The sequence below is a fragment of the Hemitrygon akajei genome, chromosome 5, assembly GCF_048418815.1.
Source record: "Hemitrygon akajei chromosome 5, sHemAka1.3, whole genome shotgun sequence".
Lineage (NCBI taxonomy): Eukaryota > Metazoa > Chordata > Chondrichthyes > Myliobatiformes > Dasyatidae > Hemitrygon > Hemitrygon akajei.
This window is the reverse complement of record NC_133128.1, coordinates 120056154-120081255: the sequence shown is the minus strand read 5'-3', so window position 1 is coordinate 120081255 and position 25102 is coordinate 120056154. Positions and strand designations below refer to the sequence as shown.

General features: G+C 61.2%; 1 protein-coding gene across 1 annotated transcript in view; it reads right to left on the bottom strand.

Moving 5' to 3' along the window:
- LOC140727365 (acidic phospholipase A2 E-like) overlaps positions 1 to 24528 on the bottom strand; it is a 56291-nt gene extending 31763 nt beyond the window's left edge. The window contains exons 1-2 of the mRNA XM_073044641.1: positions 24369 to 24528; positions 19352 to 19523 (exon numbers count right to left, since the gene is read on the bottom strand). Of these exons, the coding sequence (XP_072900742.1) occupies positions 19352 to 19523; positions 24369 to 24408 (212 nt within the window). The 5' untranslated portion in view covers positions 24409 to 24528. The remainder of the gene's footprint in view (positions 1 to 19351; positions 19524 to 24368) is intronic.
- Between the last annotated feature and the right edge of the window lie 574 nt (positions 24529 to 25102).

Below are 25102 nucleotides of genomic sequence, written 5' to 3'. Positions count from 1 at the left end.
GTGTCTGGGGCAGGGTGGTGAAGGGTGCAGAGGTGTGGACAGGTGTCGAGGGCAGGGTGTTGAAGGGTGCAGAGGTGTGGAGATGTGTCTGGGGCAGGTGGTAAAGGGTGCAGAGGCGTGGAGAGGTGTCTGGGGCAGGGTGGTGAAGGGTGCAGAGGTGTGGAGAGGTGTCTGGGGCAGGGTGGTGAAAGGTGCAGAGGTGTGGAGAGGTGTCTGGGGCAGGGTGGTGAAGGGTGCAGAGGTGTGGAGAGGTGTCTTGGGCAGGGTGGTGATGGGTGCAGAGGTGTGGAGAGTTGTCTGGGGCAGGGTGGTGAAGGGTGCAGAGGTGTGGAGAGGTGTCTTGGGCAGGGTGGTGAAGGGTGCAGAGGTGTGGAGAGGTGTCTTGGGCAGGGTGGTGATGGGTGCAGAGGTGTGGAGAGTTGTCTGGGGCAGTGTGGTGAAGGGTGCAGAGGTGTGGATAGATGTCTGGGGCAGGGTGGTGAAGGGTGCAGAGGTGTGGAGAGGTGTCTTGGGCAGGGTGGTGATGGGTGCAGAGGTGTGGAGAGGCGTCTTGGGCAGGGTGGTGATGGGTGCAGAGGTGTGGAGAGGTGTCAGGGGCAGTGTGTGAAGGGTGCATAGGTGTGGAGAGATGTCTGGGGCAGGGTGGTGAAGGGTGCAGAGGTGTGGAGAGGTGTCTGGGGCAGGGTGGTGAAGTGTGCAGAGGTGTGGACAGGTGTCGAGGGCAGGGTGGTGAAGGGTGCAGAGGTGTGGAGAGGTGTCTGGGGCAGGGTGGTGAAGGGTGCAGAGGTGTGGAGAGGTGTCTGGGGCAGGGTGGTGAAGGGTGCAGAGGTGTGGAGAGGTGTCTTGGGCAGTGTGGTGAAGGGTGCAGAGGTGTGGAGAGGTGTCTTGGGCAGGGTGGTGAAGGGTGCAGAGGTGTAGAGAGTTGTTTGAGGCAGGGTGGTGAAGGGTGCAGAGGTGTGGAGAGGTGTCTGGGGCAGGGTGGTGAAGGGTGCAGTGGTGTGGAGGGGTGTCTGGGGCAGTGTGGTGAAGGGTGCAGAGGTGTGGAGAGGTGTCTGAGGCAGGGTGGTGAAGGGTGCAGAGGTGTGGAGAGGTGTTTGGGGCAGGGTGGTGAAGGGTGCAGAGGTGTGGAGAGGTGTCTGGGGCAGGGTGGTGAAGGGTGCAGAGGTGTGGACAGGTGTCTTGGGCAGGGTGGTGAAGGGTGCAGAGGTGTGGAGAGGTGTCTGGGGCAGGGTGGTGAAGGGTGCAGAGGTGTGGAGAGATGTCTGGGGCAGGTTGGTGTAGGGTGCAGAGGTGTGGAGAGGTGTCTGGGGCAGGGTGGTGAAGGGTGCAGAGGTGTGGACAGGTGTCGAGGGCAGGGTGTTGAAGGGTGCAGAGGTGTGGAGAGGTGTCTGGGGCAGGTGGTAAAGGGTGCAGAGGCGTGGAGAGGTGTCTGGGGCAGGGTGGTGAAGGGTGCAGAGGTGTGGAGAGGTGTCTTGGGCAGTGTGGTGAAGGGTGCAGAGGTGTGGAGAGGTGTCTTGGGCAGGGTGGTGAAGGGTGCAGAGGTGTGGAGAGGTGTCTGGGGCAGGGTGGTGAAGGGTGCAGAGGTGTGGAGAGGTGTCTTGGGCAGGGTGGTGATGGGTGCAGAGGTGTGGAGAGTTGTCTGGGGCAGGGTGGTGAAGGGTGCAGAGGCGCGGAGAGGTGTCTTGGGCAGGGTGGTGAAGGGTGCAGAGGTGTGGAGAGGTGTCTTGGGCAGGGTGGTGATGGGTGCAGAGGTGTGGAGAGGTGTCTGGGGCAGGGTGGTGAAGGGTGCAGAGGTTTGGAGAGGTGTTTGGGGCAGGGTGGTGAAGGGTGCAGAGGTGTGGAGAGGTGTCGAAGGCAGGGTGGTGAAGGGTGCAGAGGTGTGGAGAGGTGTCTGGGGCAGGGTGGTGAAGGGTGCAGAGGTGTGGAGAGGTGACTTGGGCAGGGTGGTGAAGGGTGCAGAGGTGTGGAGAGGTGTCTTGGGCAGGGTGGTGATGGGTGCAGAGCTGTGGAGAGGTGTCTTGGGCAGGGTGGTGAAGGGTGCAGAGGTGTGGAGTGGTGTCTGGGGCAGGGTGGTGAAGGGTGCAGAGGCGTGGAGAGGTGTCTTGGGCAGGGTGGTGATGGGTGCAGAGGTGTGGAGAGGTGTCTTGGGCAGGGTGGTAAAGGGTGCAGAGGCGTGGAGAGGTGTCTGGGGCAGGGTGGTGAAGGGTGCAGAGGTGTGGAGAGGTGTCTTGGGCAGTGTGGTGAAGGGTGCAGAGGTGTGGAGAGGTGTCTTGGGCAGGGTGGTGAAGGGTGCAGAGGTGTGGAGAGGTGTTTGGGGCAGGGTGGTGATGGGTGCAGAGGTGTGGAGAGGTGTCTGGGGCAGGGTGGTGAAGGGTGCAGTGGTGTGGAGGGGTGTCTGGGGCAGGGTGGTGAAGGGTGCAGAGGTGTGGAGAGGCGTCTTGGGCAGGGTGGTGATGGGTGCAGAGGTGTGGAGAGTTGTCTGGGGCAGTGTGGTGAAGGGTGCAGAGGTGTGGATAGATGTCTGGGGCAGGGTGGTGAAGGGTGCAGAGGTGTGGAGAGGTGTCTTGGGCAGGGTGGTGAAGGGTGCAGAGGTGTGGAGAGATGTCTGGGGCAGGGTGGTGAAGGGTGCAGAGGTGTGGAGAGGTGTCTGGGGCAGGGTGGTGAAGTGTGCAGAGGTGTGGACAGGTGTCGAGGGCAGGGTGGTGAAGGGTGCAGAGGTGTGGAGAGGTGTCTGGGGCAGGGTGGTGAAGGGTGCAGAGGTGTGGAGAGGTGTCTGGGGCAGGGTGGTGAAGGGTGCAGAGGTGTGGAGAGGTGTCTTGGGCAGTGTGGTGAAGGGTGCAGAGGTGTGGAGAGGTGTCTTGGGCAGGGTGGTGAAGGGTGCAGAGGTGTGGAGAGTTGTTTGAGGCAGGGTGGTGAAGGGTGCAGAGGTGTGGAGAGGTGTCTGGGGCAGGGTGGTGAAGGGTGCAGTGGTGTGGAGGGGTGTCTGGGGCAGTGTGGTGAAGGGTGCAGAGGTGTGGAGAGGTGTCTGAGGCAGGGTGGTGAAGGGTGCAGAGGTGTGGAGTGGTGTTTGGGGCAGGGTGGAGAAGGGTGCAGAGGTGTGGACAGGTGTCTTGGGCAGGGTGGTGAAGGGTGCAGAGGTGTGGAGAGTTGTCTGGGGCAGGGTGGTGAAGGGTGCAGAGGTGTGGAGAGGTGTCTTGGGCAGTGTGGTGAAGGGTGCAGAGGTGTGGAGAGGTGTCTTGGGCAGGGTGGTGATGGGTGCAGAGGTGTGGAGAGGTGTCTGGGGCAGGGTGGTGAAGGGTGCAGAGGTTTGGAGAGGTGTTTGGGGCAGGGTGGTGAAGGGTGCAGAGGTGTGGAGAGGTGTCGAAGGCAGGGTGGTGAAGGGTGCAGAGGTGTGGAGAGGTGTCTGGGGCAGGGTGGTGAAGGGTGCAGAGGTGTGGAGAGGTGACTTGGGCAGGGTGGTGAAGGGTGCAGAGGTGTGGAGAGGTGTCTTGGGCAGTGTGGTGAAGGGTGCAGAGGTGTGGAGAGGTGTCTGGGGCAGGGTGGTGATGGGTGCAGAGGTGTGGAGAGGTGTCTTGGGCAGGGTGGTGAAGGGTGCAGAGGTGTGGAGAGGTGTTTGGGGCAGGGTGGTGATGGGTGCAGAGGTGTGGAGAGGTGTCTGGGGCAGGGTGGTGAAGGGTGCAGTGGTGTGGAGGGGTGTCTGGGGCAGGGTGGTGAAGGGTGCAGAGGTGTGGAGAGGTGTCTGAGGCAGGGTGGTGAAGGGTGCAGAGGTGTGGAGAGGTGTTTGGGGCAGGGTGGTGAAGGGTGCAGAGGTGTGGAGAGGTGTCTGGGGCAGGGTGTTGAAGGGTGCAGAGTTGTGGAGAGGTGTCTTGGGCAGGGTGGTGAAGGGTGCAGAGGTGTGGAGAGGTGTCTGGGGCAAGGTGGTGAAGGGTGCAGAGGTGTGGAGAGATGTCTGGGGCAGGTTGGTGAAGGGTGCAGAGGTGTGGAGAGGTGTCTGGGGCAGGGTGGTAAAGGGTGCAGAGGTGTGGACAGGTGTCGAGGGCAGGGTGTTGAAGGGTGCAGAGGTGTGGAGATGTGTCTGGGGCAGGTGGTAAAGGGTGCAGAGGCGTGGAGAGGTGTCTGGGGCAGGGTGGTGAAGGGTGCAGAGGTGTGGAGAGGTGTCTGGGGCAGGGTGGTGAAAGGTGCAGAGGTGTGGAGAGGTGTCTGGGGCAGGGTGGTGAAGGGTGCAGAGGTGTGGAGAGGTGTCGTGGGCAGGGTGGTGATGGGTGCAGAGGTGTGGAGAGTTGTCTGGGGCAGGGTGGTGAAGGGTGCAGAGGTGTGGAGAGGTGTCTGGGGCAAGGTGGTGAAGGGTGCAGAGGTGTGGAGAGATGTCTGGGGCAGGTTGGTGAAGGGTGCAGAGGTGTGGAGAGGTGTCTGGGGCAGGGTGGTAAAGGGTGCAGAGGTGTGGACAGGTGTCGAGGGCAGGGTGTTGAAGGGTGCAGAGGTGTGGAGATGTGTCTGGGGCAGGTGGTAAAGGGTGCAGAGGCGTGGAGAGGTGTCTGGGGCAGGGTGGTGAAGGGTGCAGAGGTGTGGAGAGGTGTCTGGGGCAGGGTGGTGAAAGGTGCAGAGGTGTGGAGAGGTGTCTGGGGCAGGGTGGTGAAGGGTGCAGAGGTGTGTAGAGGTGTCTTGGGCAGGGTGGTGATGGGTGCAGAGGTGTGGAGAGTTGTCTGGGGCAGTGTGGTGAAGGGTGCAGAGGTGTGGAGAGGTGTCTGGGGCAGGGTGGTGAAAGGTGCAGAGGTGTGGAGAGGTGTCTGGGGCAGGGTGGTGAAGGGTGCAGAGGTGTGGAGAGGTGTCTTGGGCAGGGTGGTGATGGGTGCAGAGGTGTGGAGAGTTGTCTGGGGCAGGGTGGTGAAGGGTGCAGAGGTGTGGAGAGTTGTCTGGGGCTGGGTGGTGAAGGGTGCAGAGGTGTGGAGAGGTGTCTTGGGCAGGGTGGTGAAGGGTGCAGAGGTGTGGAGAGGTGTCTTGGGCAGGGTGGTGATGGGTGCAGAGGTGTGGAGAGTTGTCTGGGGCAGTGTGGTGAAGGGTGCAGAGGTGTGGATAGATGTCTGGGGCAGGGTGGTGAAGGGTGCAGAGGTGTGGAGAGGTGTCTTGGGCAGGGTGGTGATGGGTGCAGAGGTGTGGAGAGGCGTCTTGGGCAGGGTGGTGATGGTTGCAGAGGTGTGGAGAGGTGTCAGGGGCAGTGTGTGAAGGGTGCATAGGTGTGGAGAGATGTCTGGGGCAGGGTGGTGAAGGGTGCAGAGGTGTGGAGAGGTGTCTGGGGCAGGGTGGTGAAGGGTGCAGAGGTGTGGACAGGTGTCGAGGGCAGGGTGGTGAAGGGTGCAGAGGTGTGGAGAGGTGTCTGGGGCAGGGTGGTGAAGGGTGCAGAGGTGTGGAGAGGTGTCTGGGGCAGGGTGGTGAAGTGTGCAGAGGTGTGGACAGGTGTCTGGGGCAGGGTGGTGAAGGGTGCAGAGGTGTGGAGAGGTGTCTGGGGCAGGGTGGTGAAGGGTGCAGAGGTGTGGAGAGGTGTCTGGGGCAGGGTGGTGAAGTGTGCAGAGGTGTGGACAGGTGTCTGGGGCAGGGTGGTGAAGTGTGCAGAGGTGTGGACAGGTGTCGAGGGCAGGGTGGTGAAGGGTGCAGAGGTGTGGAGAGGTGTCTGGGGCAGGGTGGTGAAGGGTGCAGAGGTGTGGAGAGGTGTCTGGGGCAGGGTGGTGAAGTGTGCAGAGGTGTGGAGAGGTGTCTGGGGCAGGGTGGTGAAGGGTGCAGAGGTGTGGAGAGGTGTCTGGGGCAGGGTGGTGAAAGGTGCAGAGGTGTGGAGAGGTGTCTGGGGCAGGGTGGTGAAGGGTGCAGAGGTGTGGAGAGGTGTCTGGGGCAGGGTGGTGAAGGGTGCAGAGGTGTGGAGAGGTGACTTGGGCAGGGTGGTGAAGGGTGCAGAGGTGTGGAGAGGTGTCTTGGGCAGTGTGGTGAAGGGTGCAGAGGTGTGGAGAGGTGTCTTGGGCAGGGTGGTGAAGGGTGCAGAGGTGTGGAGAGGTGTTTGGGGCAGGGTGGTGATGGGTGCAGAGGTGTGGAGAGGTGTCTGGGGCAGGGTGGTGAAGGGTGCAGTGGTGTGGAGGGGTGTCTGGGGCAGGGTGGTGAAGGGTGCAGAGGTGTGGAGAGGTGTCTGAGGCAGGGTGGTGAAGGGTGCAGAGGTGTGGAGAGGTGTTTGGGGCAGGGTGGTGAAGGGTGCAGAGGTGTGGAGAGGTGTCTGGGGCAGGGTGTTGAAGGGTGCAGAGTTGTGGAGAGGTGTCTTGGGCAGGGTGGTGAAGGGTGCAGAGGTGTGGAGAGGTGTCTGGGGCAAGGTGGTGAAGGGTGCAGAGGTGTGGAGAGATGTCTGGGGCAGGTTGGTGAAGGGTGCAGAGGTGTGGAGAGGTGTCTGGGGCAGGGTGGTAAAGGGTGCAGAGGTGTGGACAGGTGTCGAGGGCAGGGTGTTGAAGGGTGCAGAGGTGTGGAGATGTGTCTGGGGCAGGTGGTAAAGGGTGCAGAGGCGTGGAGAGGTGTCTGGGGCAGGGTGGTGAAGGGTGCAGAGGTGTGGAGAGGTGTCTGGGGCAGGGTGGTGAAAGGTGCAGAGGTGTGGAGAGGTGTCTGGGGCAGGGTGGTGAAGGGTGCAGAGGTGTGGAGAGGTGTCTTGGGCAGGGTGGTGATGGGTGCAGAGGTGTGGAGAGTTGTCTGGGGCAGGGTGGTGAAGGGTGCAGAGGTGTGGAGAGGTGTCTGGGGCAAGGTGGTGAAGGGTGCAGAGGTGTGGAGAGTTGTCTGGGGCAGGGTGGTGAAGGGTGCAGAGGTGTGGAGAGGTGTCTTGGGCAGGGTGGTGAAGGGTGCAGAGGTTTGGAGAGGTGTTTGGGGCAGGGTGGTGAAGGGTGCAGAGGTGTGGAGAGGTGTCTGGGGCAGGGTGGTGAAGGGTGCAGAGGTGTGGAGAGGTGACTTGGGCAGGGTGGTGAAGGGTGCAGAGGTGTGGAGAGGTGTCTTGGGCAGTGTGGTGAAGGGTGCAGAGGTGTGGAGAGGTGTCTTGGGCAGGGTGGTGAAGGGTGCAGAGGTGTGGAGAGGTGTTTGGGGCAGGGTGGTGATGGGTGCAGAGGTGTGGAGAGGTGTCTGGGGCAGGGTGGTGAAGGGTGCAGTGGTGTGGAGGGGTGTCTGGGGCAGGGTGGTGAAGGGTGCAGAGGTGTGGAGAGGTGTCTGAGGCAGGGTGGTGAAGGGTGCAGAGGTGTGGAGAGGTGTTTGGGGCAGGGTGGTGAAGGGTGCAGAGGTGTGGAGAGGTGTCTGGGGCAGGGTGTTGAAGGGTGCAGAGTTGTGGAGAGGTGTCTTGGGCAGGGTGGTGAAGGGTGCAGAGGTGTGGAGAGGTGTCTGGGGCAAGGTGGTGAAGGGTGCAGAGGTGTGGAGAGATGTCTGGGGCAGGTTGGTGAAGGGTGCAGAGGTGTGGAGAGGTGTCTGGGGCAGGGTGGTAAAGGGTGCAGAGGTGTGGACAGGTGTCGAGGGCAGGGTGTTGAAGGGTGCAGAGGTGTGGAGATGTGTCTGGGGCAGGTGGTAAAGGGTGCAGAGGCGTGGAGAGGTGTCTGGGGCAGGGTGGTGAAGGGTGCAGAGGTGTGGAGAGGTGTCTGGGGCAGGGTGGTGAAAGGTGCAGAGGTGTGGAGAGGTGTCTGGGGCAGGGTGGTGAAGGGTGCAGAGGTGTGGAGAGGTGTCTTGGGCAGGGTGGTGATGGGTGCAGAGGTGTGGAGAGTTGTCTGGGGCAGGGTGGTGAAGGGTGCAGAGGTGTGGAGAGGTGTCTGGGGCAAGGTGGTGAAGGGTGCAGAGGTGTGGAGAGATGTCTGGGGCAGGTTGGTGAAGGGTGCAGAGGTGTGGAGAGGTGTCTGGGGCAGGGTGGTAAAGGGTGCAGAGGTGTGGACAGGTGTCGAGGGCAGGGTGTTGAAGGGTGCAGAGGTGTGGAGATGTGTCTGGGGCAGGTGGTAAAGGGTGCAGAGGCGTGGAGAGGTGTCTGGGGCAGGGTGGTGAAGGGTGCAGAGGTGTGGAGAGGTGTCTGGGGCAGGGTGGTGAAAGGTGCAGAGGTGTGGAGAGGTGTCTGGGGCAGGGTGGTGAAGGGTGCAGAGGTGTGTAGAGGTGTCTTGGGCAGGGTGGTGATGGGTGCAGAGGTGTGGAGAGTTGTCTGGGGCAGGGTGGTGAAGGGTGCAGAGGTGTGGAGAGGTGTCTTGGGCAGGGTGGTGAAGGGTGCAGAGGTGTGGAGAGGTGTCTTGGGCAGGGTGGTGATGGGTGCAGAGGTGTGGAGAGTTGTCTGGGGCAGTGTGGTGAAGGGTGCAGAGGTGTGGAGAGGTGTCTGGGGCAGGGTGGTGAAAGGTGCAGAGGTGTGGAGAGGTGTCTGGGGCAGGGTGGTGAAGGGTGCAGAGGTGTGGAGAGGTGTCTTGGGCAGGGTGGTGATGGGTGCAGAGGTGTGGAGAGTTGTCTGGGGCAGGGTGGTGAAGGGTGCAGAGGTGTGGAGAGGTGTCTTGGGCAGGGTGGTGAAGGGTGCAGAGGTGTGGAGAGGTGTCTTGGGCAGGGTGGTGATGGGTGCAGAGGTGTGGAGAGTTGTCTGGGGCAGTGTGGTGAAGGGTGCAGAGGTGTGGATAGATGTCTGGGGCAGGGTGGTGAAGGGTGCAGAGGTGTGGAGAGGTGTCTTGGGCAGGGTGGTGATGGGTGCAGAGGTGTGGAGAGGCGTCTTGGGCAGGGTGGTGATGGGTGCAGAGGTGTGGAGAGGTGTCAGGGGCAGTGTGTGAAGGGTGCAGAGGTGTGGAGAGGTGTCTGGGGCAGGGTGTTGAAGTGTGCAGAGGTGTGGACAGGTGTCGAGGGCAGGGTGGTGAAGGGTGCAGAGGTGTGGAGAGGTGTCTGGGGCAGGGTGGTGAAGGGTGCAGAGGTGTGGAGAGGTGTCTGGGGCAGGGTGGTGAAGGGTGCAGAGGTGTGGAGAGGTGTCTTGGGCAGTGTGGTGAAGGGTGCAGAGGTGTGGAGAGGTGTCTTGGGCAGGGTGGTGAAGGGTGCAGAGGTGTGGAGAGTTGTTTGAGGCAGGGTGGTGAAGGGTGCAGAGGTGTGGAGAGGTGTCTGGGGCAGGGTGGTGAAGGGTGCAGTGGTGTGGAGGGGTGTCTGGGGCAGTGTGGTGAAGGGTGCAGAGGTGTGGAGAGGTGTCTGAGGCAGGGTGGTGAAGGGTGCAGAGGTGTGGAGAGGTGTTTGGGGCAGGGTGGTGAAGGGTGCAGAGGTGTGGAGAGGTGTCTGGGGCAGGGTGGTGAAGGGTGCAGAGGTGTGGACAGGTGTCTTGGGCAGGGTGGTGAAGGGTGCAGAGGTGTGGAGAGGTGTCTGGGGCAGGGTGGTGAAGGGTGCAGAGGTGTGGAGAGATGTCTGGGGCAGGTTGGTGTAGGGTGCAGAGGTGTGGAGAGGTGTCTGGGGCAGGGTGGTGAAGGGTGCAGAGGTGTGGACAGGTGTCGAGGGCAGGGTGTTGAAGGGTGCAGAGGTGTGGAGAGGTGTCTGGGGCAGGTGGTAAAGGGTGCAGAGGCGTGGAGAGGTGTCTGGGGCAGGGTGGTGAAGGGTGCAGAGGTGTGGAGAGGTGTCTTGGGCAGTGTGGTGAAGGGTGCAGAGGTGTGGAGAGGTGTCTTGGGCAGGGTGGTGAAGGGTGCAGAGGTGTGGAGAGGTGTCTGGGGCAGGGTGGTGAAAGGTGCAGAGGTGTGGAGTGGTGTCTGGGGCAGGGTGGTGAAGGGTGCAGAGGTGTGGAGAGGTGTCTGGGGCAGGGTGGTGAAGGGTGCAGAGGTGTGCAGAGGTGTCGAGAGGTGTCTGGGGCAGGGTGGTGAAGTTTGCAGAGGTGTGGAGAGGTGTCTTGGGCAGGGTGGTGATGGGTGCAGAGGTGTGGAGAGTTGTCTGGGGCAGGGTGGTGAAGGGTGCAGAGGTGTGGAGAGGTGTCTTGGGCAGTGTGGTGAAGGGTGCAGAGGTGTGGAGAGGTGTCTTGGGCAGGGTGGTGAAGGGTGCAGAGGTGTGGAGAGGTGTCTGGGGCAGGGTGGTGAAAGGTGCAGAGGTGTGGAGTGGTGTCTGGGGCAGGGTGGTGAAGGGTGCAGAGGTGTGGAGAGGTGTCTGGGGCAGGGTGGTGAAGGGTGCAGAGGTGTGCAGAGGTGTGGAGAGGTGTCTGGGGCAGGGTGGTGAAGTTTGCAGAGGTGTGGAGAGGTGTCTTGGGCAGGGTGGTGATGGGTGCAGAGGTGTGGAGAGTTGTCTGGGGCAGGGTGGTGAAGGGTGCAGAGGTGTGGAGAGGTGTCTTGGGCAGGGTGGTGAAGGGTGCAGAGGTGTGGAGAGGTGTCTTGGGCAGGGTGGTGATGGGTGCAGAGGTGTGGAGAGGTGTCTGGGGCAGGGTGGTGAAGGGTGCAGAGGTTTGGAGAGGTGTTTGGGGCAGGGTGGTGAAGGGTGCAGAGGTGTGGAGAGGTGTCGAAGGCAGGGTGGTGAAGGGTGCAGAGGTGTGGAGAGGTGTCTGGGGCAGGGTGGTGAAGGGTGCAGAGGTGTGGAGAGGTGACTTGGGCAGGGTGGTGAAGGGTGCAGAGGTGTGGAGAGGTGTCTTGGGCAGTGTGGTGAAGGGTGCAGAGGTGTGGAGAGGTGTCTTGGGCAGGGTGGTGAAGGGTGCAGAGGTGTGGAGAGGTGTTTGGGGCAGGGTGGTGATGGGTGCAGAGGTGTGGAGAGGTGTCTGGGGCAGGGTGGTGAAGGGTGCAGTGGTGTGGAGGGGTGTCTGGGGCAGGGTGGTGAAGGGTGCAGAGGTGTGGAGAGGCGTCTTGGGCAGGGTGGTGATGGGTGCAGAGGTGTGGAGAGTTGTCTGGGGCAGTGTGGTGAAGGGTGCAGAGGTGTGGATAGATGTCTGGGGCAGGGTGGTGAAGGGTGCAGAGGTGTGGAGTGGTGTCTTGGGCAGGGTGGTGAAGGGTGCAGAGGTGGGGAGAGATGTCTGGGGCAGGGTGGTGAAGGGTGCAGAGGTGTGGAGAGGTGTCAGGGGCAGTGTGTGAAGGGTGCATAGGTGTGGAGAGATGTCTGGGGCAGGGTGGTGAAGGGTGCAGAGGTGTGGAGAGGCGTCTGGGGCAGGGTGGTGAAGGGTGCAGAGGTGTGGACAGGTGTCTTGGGCAGGGTGGTGAAGGGTGCAGAGGTGTGGAGAGGTGTCTGGGGCAGGGTGGTGAAGGGTGCAGAGGTGTGGAGAGGTGTCTGGGGCAGGGTGATGAAGGGTGCAGAGGTGTGGAGAGGTGTCTGGGGCTGTGTGGTGAAGGGTGCAGAGGTGTGGAGAGGTGTCTTGGGCAGTGTGGTGAAGGGTGCAGAGGTGTGGAGAGGTGTCTTGGGCAGGGTGGTGAAGGGTGCAGAGGTGTGGAGAGGTGTTTGGGGCAGGGTGGTGATGGGTGCAGAGGTGTGGAGAGGTGTCTGGGGCAGGGTGGTGAAGGGTGCAGTGGTGTGGAGGGGTGTCTGGGGCAGTGTGGTGAAGGGTGCAGAGGTGTGGAGAGGTGTCTGAGGCAGGGTGGTGAAGGGTGCAGAGGTGTGGAGAGGTGTTTGGGGCAGGGTGGTGAAGGGTGCAGAGGTGTGGAGAGGTGTCTGGGGCAGGGTGTTGAAGGGTGCAGAGTTGTGGAGAGGTGTCTTGGGCAGGGTGGTGAAGGGTGCAGAGGTGTGGAGAGGTGTCTGGGGCAAGGTGGTGAAGGGTGCAGAGGTGTGGAGAGATGTCTGGGGCAGGTTGGTGAAGGGTGCAGAGGTGTGGAGAGGTGTCTGGGGCAGGGTGGTGAAGGGTGCAGAGGTGTGGACAGGTGTCGAGGGCAGGGTGTTGAAGGGTGCAGAGGTGTGGAGAGTTGTTTGAGGCAGGGTGGTGAAGGGTGCAGTGGTGTGGAGGGGTGTCTGGGGCAGTGTGGTGAAGGGTGCAGAGGTGTGGAGAGGTGTCTGAGGCAGGGTGGTAAAGGGTGCAGAGGTGTGGAGAGGTGTTTGGGGCAGGGTGGTGAAGGGTGCAGAGGTGTGGAGAGGTGTCTGGGGCAGGGTGGTGAAGGGTGCAGAGGTGTGGACAGGTGTCTTGGGCAGGGTGGTGAAGGGTGCAGAGGTGTGGAGAGGTGTCTGGGGCAGGGTGGTGAAGGGTGCAGAGGTGTGGAGAGGTGTCTGGGGCAGGGTGGTGAAGGGTGCAGAGGTGTGGACAGGTGTCGAGGGCAGGGTGTTGAAGGGTGCAGAGGTGTGGAGAGGTGTCTGGGGCAGGTGGTAAAGGGTGCAGAGGCGTGGAGAGGTGTCTGGGGCAGGGTGGTGAAGGGTGCAGAGGTGTGGAGAGGTGTCTTGGGCAGTGTGGTGAAGGGTGCAGAGGTGTGGAGAGGTGTCTTGGGCAGGGTGGTGAAGGGTGCAGAGGTGTGGAGAGGTGTCTGGGGCAGGGTGGTGAAAGGTGCAGAGGTGTGGAGTGGTGTCTGGGGCAGGGTGGTGAAGGGTGCAGAGGTGTGGAGAGGTGTCTTGGGCAGGGTGGTGATGGGTGCAGAGGTGTGGAGAGTTGTCTGGGGCAGGGTGGTGAAGGGTGCAGAGGTGTGGAGAGGTGTCTTGGGCAGGGTGGTGAAGGGTGCAGAGGTGTGGAGAGGTGTCTTGGGCAGGGTGGTGATGGGTGCAGAGGTGTGGAGAGGTGTCTGGGGCAGGGTGGTGAAGGGTGCAGAGGTTTGGAGAGGTGTTTGGGGCAGGGTGTTGAAGGGTGCAGAGGTGTGGAGAGGTGTCGAAGGCAGGGTGGTGAAGGGTGCAGAGGTGTGGAGAGGTGTCTGGGGCTGGGTGGTGAAGGGTGCAGAGGTGTGGAGAGGTGACTTGGGCAGGGTGGTGAAGGGTGCAGAGGTGTGGAGAGGTGTCTTGGGCAGTGTGGTGAAGGGTGCAGAGGTGTGGAGAGGTGTCTTGGGCAGGGTGGTGAAGGGTGCAGAGGTGTGGAGAGGTGTTTGGGGCAGGGTGGTGATGGGTGCAGAGGTGTGGAGAGGTGTCTGCGGCAGGGTGGTGAAGGGTGCAGTGGTGTGGAGGGGTGTCTGGGGCAGGGTGGTGAAGGGTGCAGAGGTGTGGAGAGGCGTCTTGGGCAGGGTGGTGATGGGTGCAGAGGTGTGGATAGTTGTCTGGGGCAGTGTGGTGAAGGGTGCAGAGGTGTGGATAGATGTCTGGGGCAGGGTTGTGAAGGGTGCAGAGGTGTGGAGTGGTGTCTTGGGCAGGGTGGTGAAGGGTGCAGAGGTGTGGAGAGATGTCTGGGGCAGGGTGGTGAAGGGTGCAGAGGTGTGGAGAGGTGTCAGGGGCAGTGTGTGAAGGGTGCATAGGTGTGGAGAGATGTCTGGGGCAGGGTGGTGAAGGGTGCAGAGGTGTGGAGAGGCGTCTGGGGCAGGGTGGTGAAGTGTGCAGAGTTGTGGACAGGTGTCGAGGGCAGGGTGGTGAAGGGTGCAGAGGTGTGGAGAGGTGTCTGGGGCAGGGTGATGAAGGGTGCAGAGGTGTGGAGAGGTGTCTGGGGCTGTGTGGTGAAGGGTGCAGAGGTGTGGAGAGGTGTCTTGGGCAGGGTGGTGAAGGGTGCAGAGGTGTGGAGAGGTGTTTGGGGCAGGGTGGTGATGGGTGCAGAGGTGTGGAGAGGTGTCTGGGGCAGGGTGGTGAAGGGTGCAGTGGTGTGGAGGGGTGTCTGGGGCAGTGTGGTGAAGGGTGCAGAGGTGTGGAGAGGTGTCTGAGGCAGGGTGGTGAAGGGTGCAGAGGTGTGGAGAGGTGTTTGGGGCAGGGTGGTGAAGGGTGCAGAGGTGTGGAGAGGTGTCTGGGGCAGGGTGTTGAAGGGTGCAGAGTTGTGGAGAGGTGTCTTGGGCAGGGTGGTGAAGGGTGCAGAGGTGTGGAGAGGTGTCTGGGGCAAGGTGGTGAAGGGTGCAGAGGTGTGGAGAGATGTCTGGGGCAGGTTGGTGAAGGGTGCAGAGGTGTGGAGAGGTGTCTGGGGCAGGGTGGTGAAGGGTGCAGAGGTGTGGACAGGTGTCGAGGGCAGGGTGTTGAAGGGTGCAGAGGTATGGAGATGTGTCTGGGGCAGGTGGTAAAGGGTGCAGAGGCGTGGAGAGGTGTCTGGGGCAGGGTGGTGAAGGGTGCAGAGGTGTGGAGAGGTGTCTGGGGCAGGGTGGTGAAAGGTGCAGAGGTGTGGAGAGGTGTCTGGGGCAGGGTGGTGAAGGGTGCAGAGGTGTGGAGAGGTGTCTTGGGCAGGGTGGTGATGGGTGCAGAGGTGTGGAGAGTTGTCTGGGGCAGGGTGGTGAAGGGTGCAGAGGTGTGGAGAGGTGTCTTGGGCAGGGTGGTGAAGGGTGCAGAGGTGTGGAGAGGTGTCTTGGGCAGGGTGGTGATGGGTGCAGAGGTGTGGAGAGTTGTCTGGGGCAGTGTGTGAAGGGTGCAGAGGTGTGGATAGATGTCTGGGGCAGGGTGGTGAAGGGTGCAGAGGTGTGGAGAGGTGTCTTGGGCAGGGTGGTGATGGGTGCAGAGGTGTGGAGAGGCGTCTTGGGCAGGGTGGTGATGGGTGCAGAGGTGTGGAGAGGTGTCAGGGGCAGTGTGTGAAGGGTGCATAGGTGTGGAGAGATGTCTGGGGCAGGGTGGTGAAGGGTGCAGAGGTGTGGAGAGGTGTCTGGGGCAGGGTGGTGAAGTGTGCAGAGGTGTGGACAGGTGTCGAGGGCAGGGTGGTGAAGGGTGCAGAGGTGTGGAGAGGTGTCTTGGGCAGGGTGGTGAAGGGTGCAGAGGTGTGGAGAGGTGTCTGGGGCAGGGTGGTGAAGGGTGCAGAGGTGTGGAGAGGTGTCTTGGGCAGTGTGGTGAAGGGTGCAGAGGTGTGGAGAGGTGTCTTGGGCAGGGTGGTGAAGGGTGCAGAGGTGTGGAGAGTTGTTTGAGGCAGGGTGGTGAAGGGTGCAGAGGTGTGGAGAGGTGTCTGGGGCAGGGTGGTGAAGGGTGCAGTGGTGTGGAGGGGTGTCTGGGGCAGTGTGGTGAAGGGTGCAGAGGTGTGGAGAGGTGTCTGGGGCAGGGTGGTGAAGGGTGCAGAGGTGTGGAGAGGTGTCTGGGGCAGGGTGGTGAAGGGTGCAGAGGTGTGGAGAGGTGTCTTGGGCAGTGTGGTGAAGGGTGCAGAGGTGTGGAGAGGTGTCTTGGGCAGGGTGGTGAAGGGTGCAGAGGTGTGGAGAGTTGTTTGAGGCAGGGTGGTGAAGGGTGCAGAGGTGTGGAGAGGTGTCTGGGGCAGGGTGGTGAAGGGTGCAGTGGTGTGGAGGGGTGTCTGGGGCAGTGTGGTGAAGGGTGCAGAGGTGTGGAGAGGTGTCTGAGGCAGGGTGGTGAAGGGTGCAGAGGTGTGGAGAGGTGTTTGGGGCAGGGTGGTGAAGGGTGCAGAGGTGTGGAGAGGTGTCTGGGGCAGGGTGGTGAAGGGTGCAGAGGTGTGGACAGGTGTCTTGGGCAGGGTGGTGAAGGGTGCAGAGGTGTGGAGAGGTGTCTGGGGCAGGGTGGTGAAGGGTGCAGAGGTGTGGAGAGATGTCTGGGGCAGGTTGGTGTAGGGTGCAGAGGTGTGGAGAGGTGTCTGGGGCAGGGTGGTGAAGGGTGCAGAGGTGTGGACAGGTGTCGAGGGCAGGGTGTTGAAGGGTGCAGAGGTGTGGAGAGGTGTCTGGGGCAGGTGGTAAAGGGTGCAGAGGCGTGGAGAGGTGTCTGGGGCAGGGTGGTGAAGGGTGCAGAGGTGTGGAGAGGTGTCGACGGCAGGGTGGTGAAGGGTGCAGAGGTGTGGAGAGGTGTCTGGGGCAGGGTGGTGAAGGGTGCAGAGATGTGGAGAGGTGTCTGGGGCAGGGTGGTGAAGGGTGCAGAGGTGTGGAGAGGTGTCTGGGGCAGGGTGGTGAAGGGTGCAGAGGTGTGGAGAGTTGTCTGGGGCAGGGTGGTGAAGGGTGCAGAGATGTGGAGAGGTGTCTGGGGCAGGGTGGTGAAGGGTGCAGAGATGTGGAGAGGTGTCTGGGGCAGGGTGGTGAAGGGTGCAGAGATGTGGAGAGGTGTCTGGGGCAGGGTGGTGAAGGGTGCAGAGATGTGGAGAGGTGTCTGGGGCAGGGTGGTGAAGGGTGCAGAGGTGTGGAGAGTTGTCTGGGGCAGGGTGGTGAAGGGTGCAGAGATGTGGAGAGGTGTCTGGGGCAGGGTGGTGAAGGGTGCAGAGATGTGGAGAGGTGTCTGGGGCAGGGTGGTGAAGGGTGCAGAGATGTGGAGAGGTGTCTGGGGCAGGGTGGTGAAGGGTGCAGAGATGTGGAGAGGTGTCTGGGGCAGGGTGGTGAAGGGTGCAGAGGTGTGGAGAGTTGTCTGGGGCAGGGTGGTGAAGGGTGCAGAGATGTGGAGAGGTGTCTGGGGCAGGGTGGTGAAGGGTGCAGAGGTGTGGAGAGGTGTCTGGGGCAGGGTGGTGAAGGGTGCAGAGGTGTGGAGAGTTGTCTGGGGCAGGGTGGTGAAGGGTGCAGAGGTGTGGAGAGGTGTCAATGGCAGGGTGGTGAAGGGTGCAGAGGTGTGGAGAGGTGTCTGGGGCAGAGTGCTGAAGGGTGCAGAGGTGTGGACAGGTGTCGAGGGCAGGGTGGTGAAGGGTGCAGAGGTGTGGAGAGGTGTCTGGGGCAGGGTGGTGAAGGGTGCAGAGGTGTGGAGAGGTGTCTGGGGCAGGGTGGTGAAAGGTGCAGAGGTGTGGAGAGGTGTTTGGGGCAGGGTGGTGAAGGGTGCAGAGTTGTGGAGAGGTGTCTAGGGCAGGGTGGTGAAGGGTGCAGAGGTGTGGACAGATGTTGAGGGCAGGGTGGTGAAGGGTGCAGAGGTGTGGACAGATGTTGAGGGCAGGGTGGTGAAGGGTGCAGAGGTGTGGACAGATGTCGAGGGCAGGGTGGTGAAGGGTGCAGAGGTGTGGAGAGGTGTCTGGGGCAGGGTGGTGAAGGGTGCAGAGGTGTGGAGAGGTGTCTTGGGCAGGGTGGTGAAGGGTGCAGAGGTGTGGAGAGGTGTCTGGGGCAGGGTGGTGAAAGGTGCAGAGGTGTGGAGAGGTGTCTGGGGCAGGGTGGTGAAAGGTGCAGAGGTGTGGAGAGGTGTCAATGGCAGGATGGTGAAGGGTGCAGAGGTTTGGAGAGGTGTTTGGGGCAGGGTGGTGAAGGGTGCAGAGGTGTGGACAGATGTTGAGGGCAGGGTGGTGAAGTGTGCAGAGGTGTGGACAGGTGTCGAGGGCAGGGTGGTGAAGGGTGCAGAGGTGTGGAGAGGTGTCTGGGGCAGGGTGGTGAAGGGTGCAGAGGTGTGGAGAGGTGTCTGGGGCAGGGTGGTGAAGGGTGCAGAGGTGTGGAGAGGTGTCTGGGGCAGGGTGGTGAAGGGTGCAGAGGTGTGGAGAGGTGTCTGGGGCAGTGTGGTGAAGGTTGCAGAGGTGTGGAGAGGTGTCTTGGGCAGGGTGGTGATGGGTGCAGAGGTGTGGAGAGTTGTCTGGGGCAGGGTGGTGAAGGGTGCAGAGGTGTGGAGAGATGTCTGGGGCAGGGTGGTGAAGGGTGCAGAGGTGTGGAGAGGTGTCGAGGGCAGGGTGGTGAAGGGTGCAGAGGTGTGGAGAGGTGTCTGGGGCAGGGTGGTGAAGGGTGCAGAGGTGTGGAGAGGTGTCCTGGGCAGGGTGGTGAAGGGTGCAGAGGTGTGGAGAGGTGTCTTGGGCAGGGTGGTGAAGGGTGCAGAGGTGTGGAGAGGTGTCTGGGGCAGGGTGGTGAAAGGTGCAGAGGTGTGGAGAGGTGTTTGGGGCAGGGTGGTGAAGGGTGCAGAAGTGTGGAGAGGTGTTAATGGCAGGGTGGTGAAGGGTGCAGAGGTGTGGACAGGTGTCAATGGCAGGATGGTGAAGGGTGCAGAGGTTTGGAGAGGTGTTTGGGGCAGGGTGGTGAAGGGTGCAGAGGTGTGGAGAGGTGTTTGGGGCAGGGTGGTGAAGGGTGCAGAGGTTTGGAGAGGTGTTTGGGGCAGGGTGGTGATGGGTGCAGAGGTGTGGAGAGTTGTCTGGGGCAGGGTGGTGAAGGGTGCAGAGGTGTGGAGAGATGTCTGGGGCAGGGTGGTGAATGGTGCAGAGGTATGGAGAGGTGTCGAGGGCAGGGTGGTGAAGGGTGCAGAGGTGTGGAGAGGTGTCTGGGGCAGGGTGGTGAAGGTTGCAGAGGTGTGCAGAGGTGTCTTGGGCAGGGTGGTGATGGGGGCAGAGGTGTGGAGAGTTGTCTGGGGCAGTGTGGTGAAGGGTGCAGAGGTGTGGAGAGATGTCTGGGGCAGGGTGGTGAAGGGTGCAGAGGTGTGGAGAGGTGTTGAGGGCAGGGTGGTGAAGGGTGCAGAGGTGTGGAGAGGTGTCTGGGGCAGGGTGGTGAAGGGTGCAGAGGTGTGGAGAGGTGTCCTGGGCAGGGTGGTGAAGGGTGCAGAGGTGTGGAGAGGTGTCTGGGGCAGGGTGGTGAAAGGTGCAGAGGTGTATTGAGGTGTTTGGGGCAGGGTGGTGAAGGGTGCAGAGGTTTGGAGAGGTGTTTGGGGCAGGGTGGTGAAGGGTGCAGAGGTGTGGAGAGGTGTTAATGGCAGGGTGGTGAAGGGTGCAGAGGTGTGGACAGGTGTCAATGGCAGGATGGTGAAGGGTGCAGAGGTTTGGAGAGGTGTTTGGGGCAGGGTGGTGAAGGGTGCAGAGGTGTGGAGAGGTGTTTGGGGCAGGGTGGTGAAGGGTGCAGAGGTTTGGAGAGGTGTTTGGGGCAGGGTGGTGAAGGGTGCAGAGGTGTGGAGAGGTGTTTGGGGCAGGGTGGTGAAGGGTGCAGAGGTTTGGAGAGGTGTTTGGGGCAGGGTGGTGAAGGGTGCAGAGGTTTGGAGAGGTGTTTGGGGCAGGGTGGTGAAGGGTGCAGAGATGTGGAGAGGTGTCTGGGGCAGGGTGGTGAAGGTGCAGAGGTGTAGAGAGGTGTCTGGGGCAGGGTGGTGAAGGTTGCAGAGGTGTGGAGAGGTGTCTTGGGCAGGGTGGTGATGGGTGCAGAGGTGTGGAGAGTTGTCTGGGGCAGGGTGGTGAAGGGTGCAGAGGTGTGGAGAGATGTCTGGGGCAGGGTGGTGAAGGGTGCAGAGGTGTGGAGAGGTGTCTGGGGCAGGGTGGTTAAGGGTGCAGTGGTGTGGAGAGGTGTCTGGGGCAGGGTGGTGAAGGGTGCAGAGGTGTGGAGAGGTGTCTGGGGCAGGGTGGTGAAGGGTGCAGAGGTGTGGAGAGGTGTCTGGGGCAGTGTGGTGAAGGGTGCAGAGGTGTGGGCAGGTGTCGAGGGCAGGGTGGTGAAGGGTGCAGAGGTGTGGAGAGGTGTCTGGGGCAGGGTGGTGAAGGGTGCAGAGGTTTGGAGAGGTGTCTGGTCCAGCTGTTCCCGTGCCTCACCCATCCACGCCGTCAAGGGGCTGGCCTTGGCCGCCAAAGCCGCAGTAACAGCCGTAGTCAAAGTAGTCGAGCCACGTGAGCCAGCGGCCTTCACCCACACGACATTCGATCATGCTCCCCAGCTGGTCCAGATGACGCTTGAAACGGCCTCCACCCACGGGCAGTACCAGACCTGCGGGCACAGACAGGCGGATCACTGAGAGTCACCAGGGAGGGAGGAGGGATGTGGAGAGGGGGACAGGGGGAGTGGTGAGTGATGTGGAGAGGGGGACAGAGGGAGGGGATGAGGGATGTGGAGTGGATGGGGGATGTGGGGAAGGGGCAGAGGGAGAGGTGAGGGATGTGGAGGGGGTGGGGATGTGGAGAGAGGGCAGAGGGAGTGGTGAGAGATGTGGAGGGGGTGGGTGTTGTGGAGAGGGGGAATGGGGAGGGGCGAGGGATGTGGAGGGGTACAGGGGAGGGGTGAAGGATGTGGAGTGGGAGAGGGAGGAGTGAGGGATGTGGAGGGGGACAGAGGGATGGGTGAGGCATGTGGAGCAGGGGACAGAGGGAGGGTTGAGGGATGTGGAGGGGGATAGGGGGTGGGGTGGGGGATGTGGGAGGGTACAAGGGGAGGGTTGTGGATGGGGGGTCGGGGAGGCGTGAGGGATGTGGAGTGGGGACAGGGGGAGGGGAGGGATGTGGAGGGGACAGGAGACGGGTGAGGGATGTGGAGGGGGCATAGGGAGGGGTGAGGGATGTGGAGAGGGGGACAGAGGGAGTGAGGGACGTAGAGTGGGACAGAGGGAGGAGTGAGGGATGTAGAGTGGGACAGAGGGAGGAGTGAGTGATGTGGAGGGGACGGGAAGGGTGAAGGATGTGGAGGGGGACAGAGGGAGGGGTGAGGGATGTGGAGAGGTGGGACAGAGGGAGGAGTGAGGGAGGAGTGAGGGATGTGGAGCAGGGGACAGAGGGAGGGTTGAGGGATGTGGAGGGGGATAGGGGGTGGGGTGGGGGATGTGGGAGGGTACAAGGGGAGGGTTGTGGATGGGGGGTCGGGGAGGCGTGAGGGATGTGGAGTGGGGACAGGGGGAGGGGAGGGATGTGGAGGGGACAGGAGACGGGTGAGGGATGTGGAGGGGGCATAGGGAGGGGTGAGGGATGTGGAGAGGGGGACAGAGGGAGTGAGGGACGTAGAGTGGGACAGAGGGAGGAGTGAGGGATGTAGAGTGGGACAGAGGGAGGAGTGAGTGATGTGGAGGGGACGGGAAGGGTGAAGGATGTGGAGGGGGACAGAGGGAGGGGTGAGGGATGTGGAGAGGTGGGACAGAGGGAGGAGTGAGGGAGGAGTGAGGGATGTGGAGCAGGGGACAGAGGGAGGAGTGAGGGACGTAGAGTGGGACAGAGGGAGGAGTGAGTGATGTGGAGGGGACGGGAAGGATGAAGGATGTGGAGGGGGACAGAGGGAGGGGTGAGGGATGTGGAGAGGTGGGACAGAGGGAGGAGTGAGGGAGGAGTGAGGGATGTGGAGCAGGGGACAGAGGGAGGAGTGAGGGACGTGGAGGAGGGGACATAGGGAGGAGTGAGGGACATGGAGGGGGGGACAGAGGGAGGAGTGAGGGACGTGGAGGAGGGGGGACAGAGGGAGGAGTGAGGGACGTGGAGGAGGGGGACAGAGGGAGGGTTGTGGGATGTGGAGGGGTGACAGAGGGAGGGGTGAGCGATGTGGAGGGGACAGGGGAAGGGTGAAGGATGTGGAGGGGGACAGAGGGAGGGGTGTGGGATGTGGTGAGGAGGGACAGAGGGAGGAGTGAGGGATGTGTAGCAGGGGACAGAGGGAGAGTTAAGGGATGTGGAGGGGGGATAGGGGGTGGGGTGGGGGATGTGCGGGGGACAAGGGGAGGGATGTGGATGGGGGGTTGGGGAGGGGAGGGATGTGGAGGGGACAGGAGAGGGGTCAGGGATGTGGAGGGGGCATAGGGAGGAGTGAGGGACGTGGAGGAGGGGGACAGAGGGAGGGTTGTGGGATGTGGAGGGGTGACAGAGGGAGGGGTGAGCGATGTGGAGAAGGGGGTACAGGGGAGGAGTGAGGGGTAGGGTGGACAGAAGGAGGGGGGTGAGGCATGTGGAGAGTGGTGGAGAGGATCAGAGGGAGGGTAGAGGAGGACAGAGGCAGAGGGAGAGGAGGTGGGAGTGGGAGGGAGGGGGGGAAGGAGAGGAAAGGTTTGGGGGAAGGAGACGGAGGGAGGGAGAGTGGGATGGGGAGAGAGCGGGTGGGGGGAGAATGGAGGAGAGGGAGAGGAAGAAGGAGTGGGCAGAGGAGGGAGAGGGTGAAGTAGGGTAACAGGAGGTAGAGATAGGGCCTGGGAGATGGAGGGTAGTTGGGACAGGGAGGAAGGGAGGAACAGACAGATCTGAGGGGGAGAGGGTGGCACGTGGAAGATGAATGGGATATCAATGGGGGGGGGGCAGAGAGCCTGAGCTTTGGGGTGGGGAGAGAGAAAGAGAGACAGATAGAGGCAGAGAGAAAGAGAGAGACACACACGCACACAGTGACATAGAGAGACAGAGAGAGGGAGCGAGAGAGAGAGAGAGAGAGAGCAGCAATGGAGTGATATTGGTGGGAGAGGGGGAGATGGAGAAACATAGAGAGGGAATCTGAAGGAAGTAGATGGAGGCATATATATACTTTGATAATACATGTACTTTGAACTTTGAACACACAGAGGAAAGCCCCCAAGAGTGGGGGGTGGAGAGAGTAGGACAGATAAAGTAAGAGAATTAGGGAGAAAGAGAGATTGGGAAAGTAGGAGAAACAGAGAGGATGAAGAGAGTGAGAGGGAGTGAGGGTAGCCATTTCAGCAGTAGACTCAGATCCCATGCATCCGTCCTGCACAGAGCCGGCAACGTTGGGCTTGTTTCACTCGCCCGCTGGCTCAGCAATGCTGCTCTGTTCTGCTGCCTCAGCAACGTTTCTCCAATCTGCCTGACTTGCCAGGAGTAGTTTAACCCCATCCTGTCCATGGCCAGGCACTGCCACAGCAAGCTGAGCCCGACCTGTTCGGGGAGAATTCCACAGACCTGTCAACGCTTGCCCAGTCCAAGGAGCCGGCTGTGAGGGGTGTTGCCGAAGTTCGGGGGTGGGAAAGGGGTCCCAGAGAGCGGTTCAACTGCTGTGCAGCATTCCTGAGGCACTGTCGCAACCCAGCAACTGGAACAGTCTAAAGCACGGTCAAGATGGGCTGAATGGCCTCATTTTGTGTCCTAGATTTCTTTGATTCCATTAACAATAAATTCAGAACGCAGTGAGAATACCTGGACAGCCCCTTGCAAGCCCACCGCCTCTACCAGCTGGAAGAACAAGGGCAGTGAAGTACAGGAACACCTCCGCTGGGAGTTTCCTCCAAGCTTCTCACCATCAAACTTAGAAATACATCAGCAATCCTTCAACGGGTCAAACCAGGGATCTCCCTTCCTAACAGCTCTGTGGGTGCACCTACACCCCTGGGCTGGCAGCGGTCAAAGACGGCAGCTCACCACCAACTTCTCCAGGGGCAGCTAGATAACGACAATTAAATCCAACACACACAAAATGCTGGAGGAACGCGGCATCCACAGAGAGGAATAAGCAGTCAATCTTTCCAGCTGAGAACCTTCGTATGGACTGAGAAGGAAGGGGACTGAAGCCAGAATAAGAAGATGGGGGTGGAGAGGATGGAGGACAAGCTGACAGGTGATCGGTGAGACCAGGTGAGGGGGAAGGCAGGTTAGTGGGAGAGGGGAGATGAAGTGAGGAGCTGGGAGGTGATCGGTGGAGGAGGTGAAGCGCTGAAGAAGGAATCTGATAGAGGAGAGTGGAACATGGGAGGAAGGAAAGGAGGAGGGACTCGAGAAGGAGGTGGTGGGCAGCTGAGGAATAAGCAAGGGGTGAGGGAGATCAGAATGTGGAATGGAAAATGGCAGGAGGGAGCAATTACTGTCAGAGAGTCAGAACGGGCGAGCGAGGGTGTGTGTGTGTGTGTGTGTGTGTGTGTGTGTGTGTGTGTGTGTGTGTGTGTGTGTGTGTGTGTGTGTGTGTGTGTGTGTGTGTGTGTGTGTGTGTGTGTGTGTGTGTGTGTGTGTGTGTGTGTGTGTGTGTGTGTGTGTGTGAGAGAGAGAGCAGTACAGAGTGTGGAGAGTAGAGGTTCGAGTGAGGTTCAGGAGCGTAGTGTGTGGAGGGCAGAGGTTCACAGGGAGGTAGGGGAGTGAAGAGTGGAGAAGCAGAGGTTCACAGGGAGGTAGGGGAGTGAAGAGTGGAGAAGCAGAGGTTCGCAGGGAGGTAGGGGAGTGAAGAGTGGAGAAGCAGAGGTTCGCAGGGAGGTAGGGGAGTGAAGAGTGGAGAAGCAGAGGTTCACAGGGAGGTAGGGGAGTGAAGAGTGGAGAAGCAGAGGTTCACAGTGAGGTAGGGGAGTGAAGAGTGGAGAAGCAGAGGTTCACAGGGAGGTAGGGGAGTGAAGAGTGGAGAAGCAGAGGTTCCCAGTGAGGTAGGGGAGTGAAGAGTGGAGAAGCAGAGGTTCACAGTGAGGTAGGGGAGTGAAGAGTGGAGAAGCAGAGGTTCGCAGGGAGGTAGGGGAGTGAAGAGTGGAGAAGCAGAGGTTCACAGTGAGGTAGGGGAGTGAAGAGTGGAGAAGCAGAGGTTCACAGTGAGGTAGGGGAGTGAAGAGTGGAGAAGCAGAGGTTCGCAGGGAGGTAGGGGAGTGAAGAGTGGAGAAGCAGAGGTTCACAGGGAGGTAGGGGAGTGAAGAGTGGAGAAGCAGAGGTTCACAGGGAGGTAGGGGAGTGAAGAGTGGAGAAGCAGAGGTTCACAGTGAGGTAGGGGAGTGAAGAGTGGAGAAGCAGAGGTTCACAGGGAGGTAGGGGAGTGAAGAGTGGAGAAGCAGAGGTTCCCAGTGAGGTTCAGGAGCGTAGACCTAGTGCAGGATTGAGCCCTGTGATTCAGCAATAACCAGCTGTGTACATCAGCAAACCAGCTTTGCCCAAGAAAATCTGTTCACGTTACCATGGAGAACGGAGAGCGTGAGCAGGCAGCCAGCCTTCATGATTCCGGAGTGATGGACGTATGGGTGCTGATTCAGATTCTGAGAGCTGTCGTCCTTGTCCCCGGTGGTTCGCAACCCTGGCAAAAACGCTCCAATGACAGACTACAAATCCCAGGCTGCCAGACCGTGCAATAGCATTCTCCCCGGCAACCATGGCAACCACCCTCGTTATCGATGCAGACTCATGAGGTGAGGAGTGAGGAATGTGCAGTGGCCATTAAATCGTGCTGCGTCCCAGCCAGGGCAGACGGCGTGCTAGAACCTGTGAGAGGTGCAGTCACACTCCCCTCTCTGTTCCCTTCACCTGCTGACAGAGACACGACCTCATCCCAATACAGGAACCACACGCTAATTCCAGTTTGCAAAGGACAGGGACAACTCTCCATGCACTGCTCCATCACACACTCCCAGAGTCAGACACAGAGAGAGACTCCCTCTACACTGTCCCATCACACACTCCCAGGGTAAGACAGAGTGAAGCTCCCTCTACACTGTCCCATCACACACTGCATTTTAGCCCCACCCTATTTGTATATGGTCATCCAGTAAGGAAGGGGGCATGGAGGGATGAGGATGTCCTAGTCAACTTGCTCCTGGGGATGGCGAAATCCGCCATCCGAGGGTCTTGCAAACGGGTGGCGGGAGGATCTCCCCGGGCAGACTGCCCGGCAATGTTTAGAGGGTATGTTCGTGC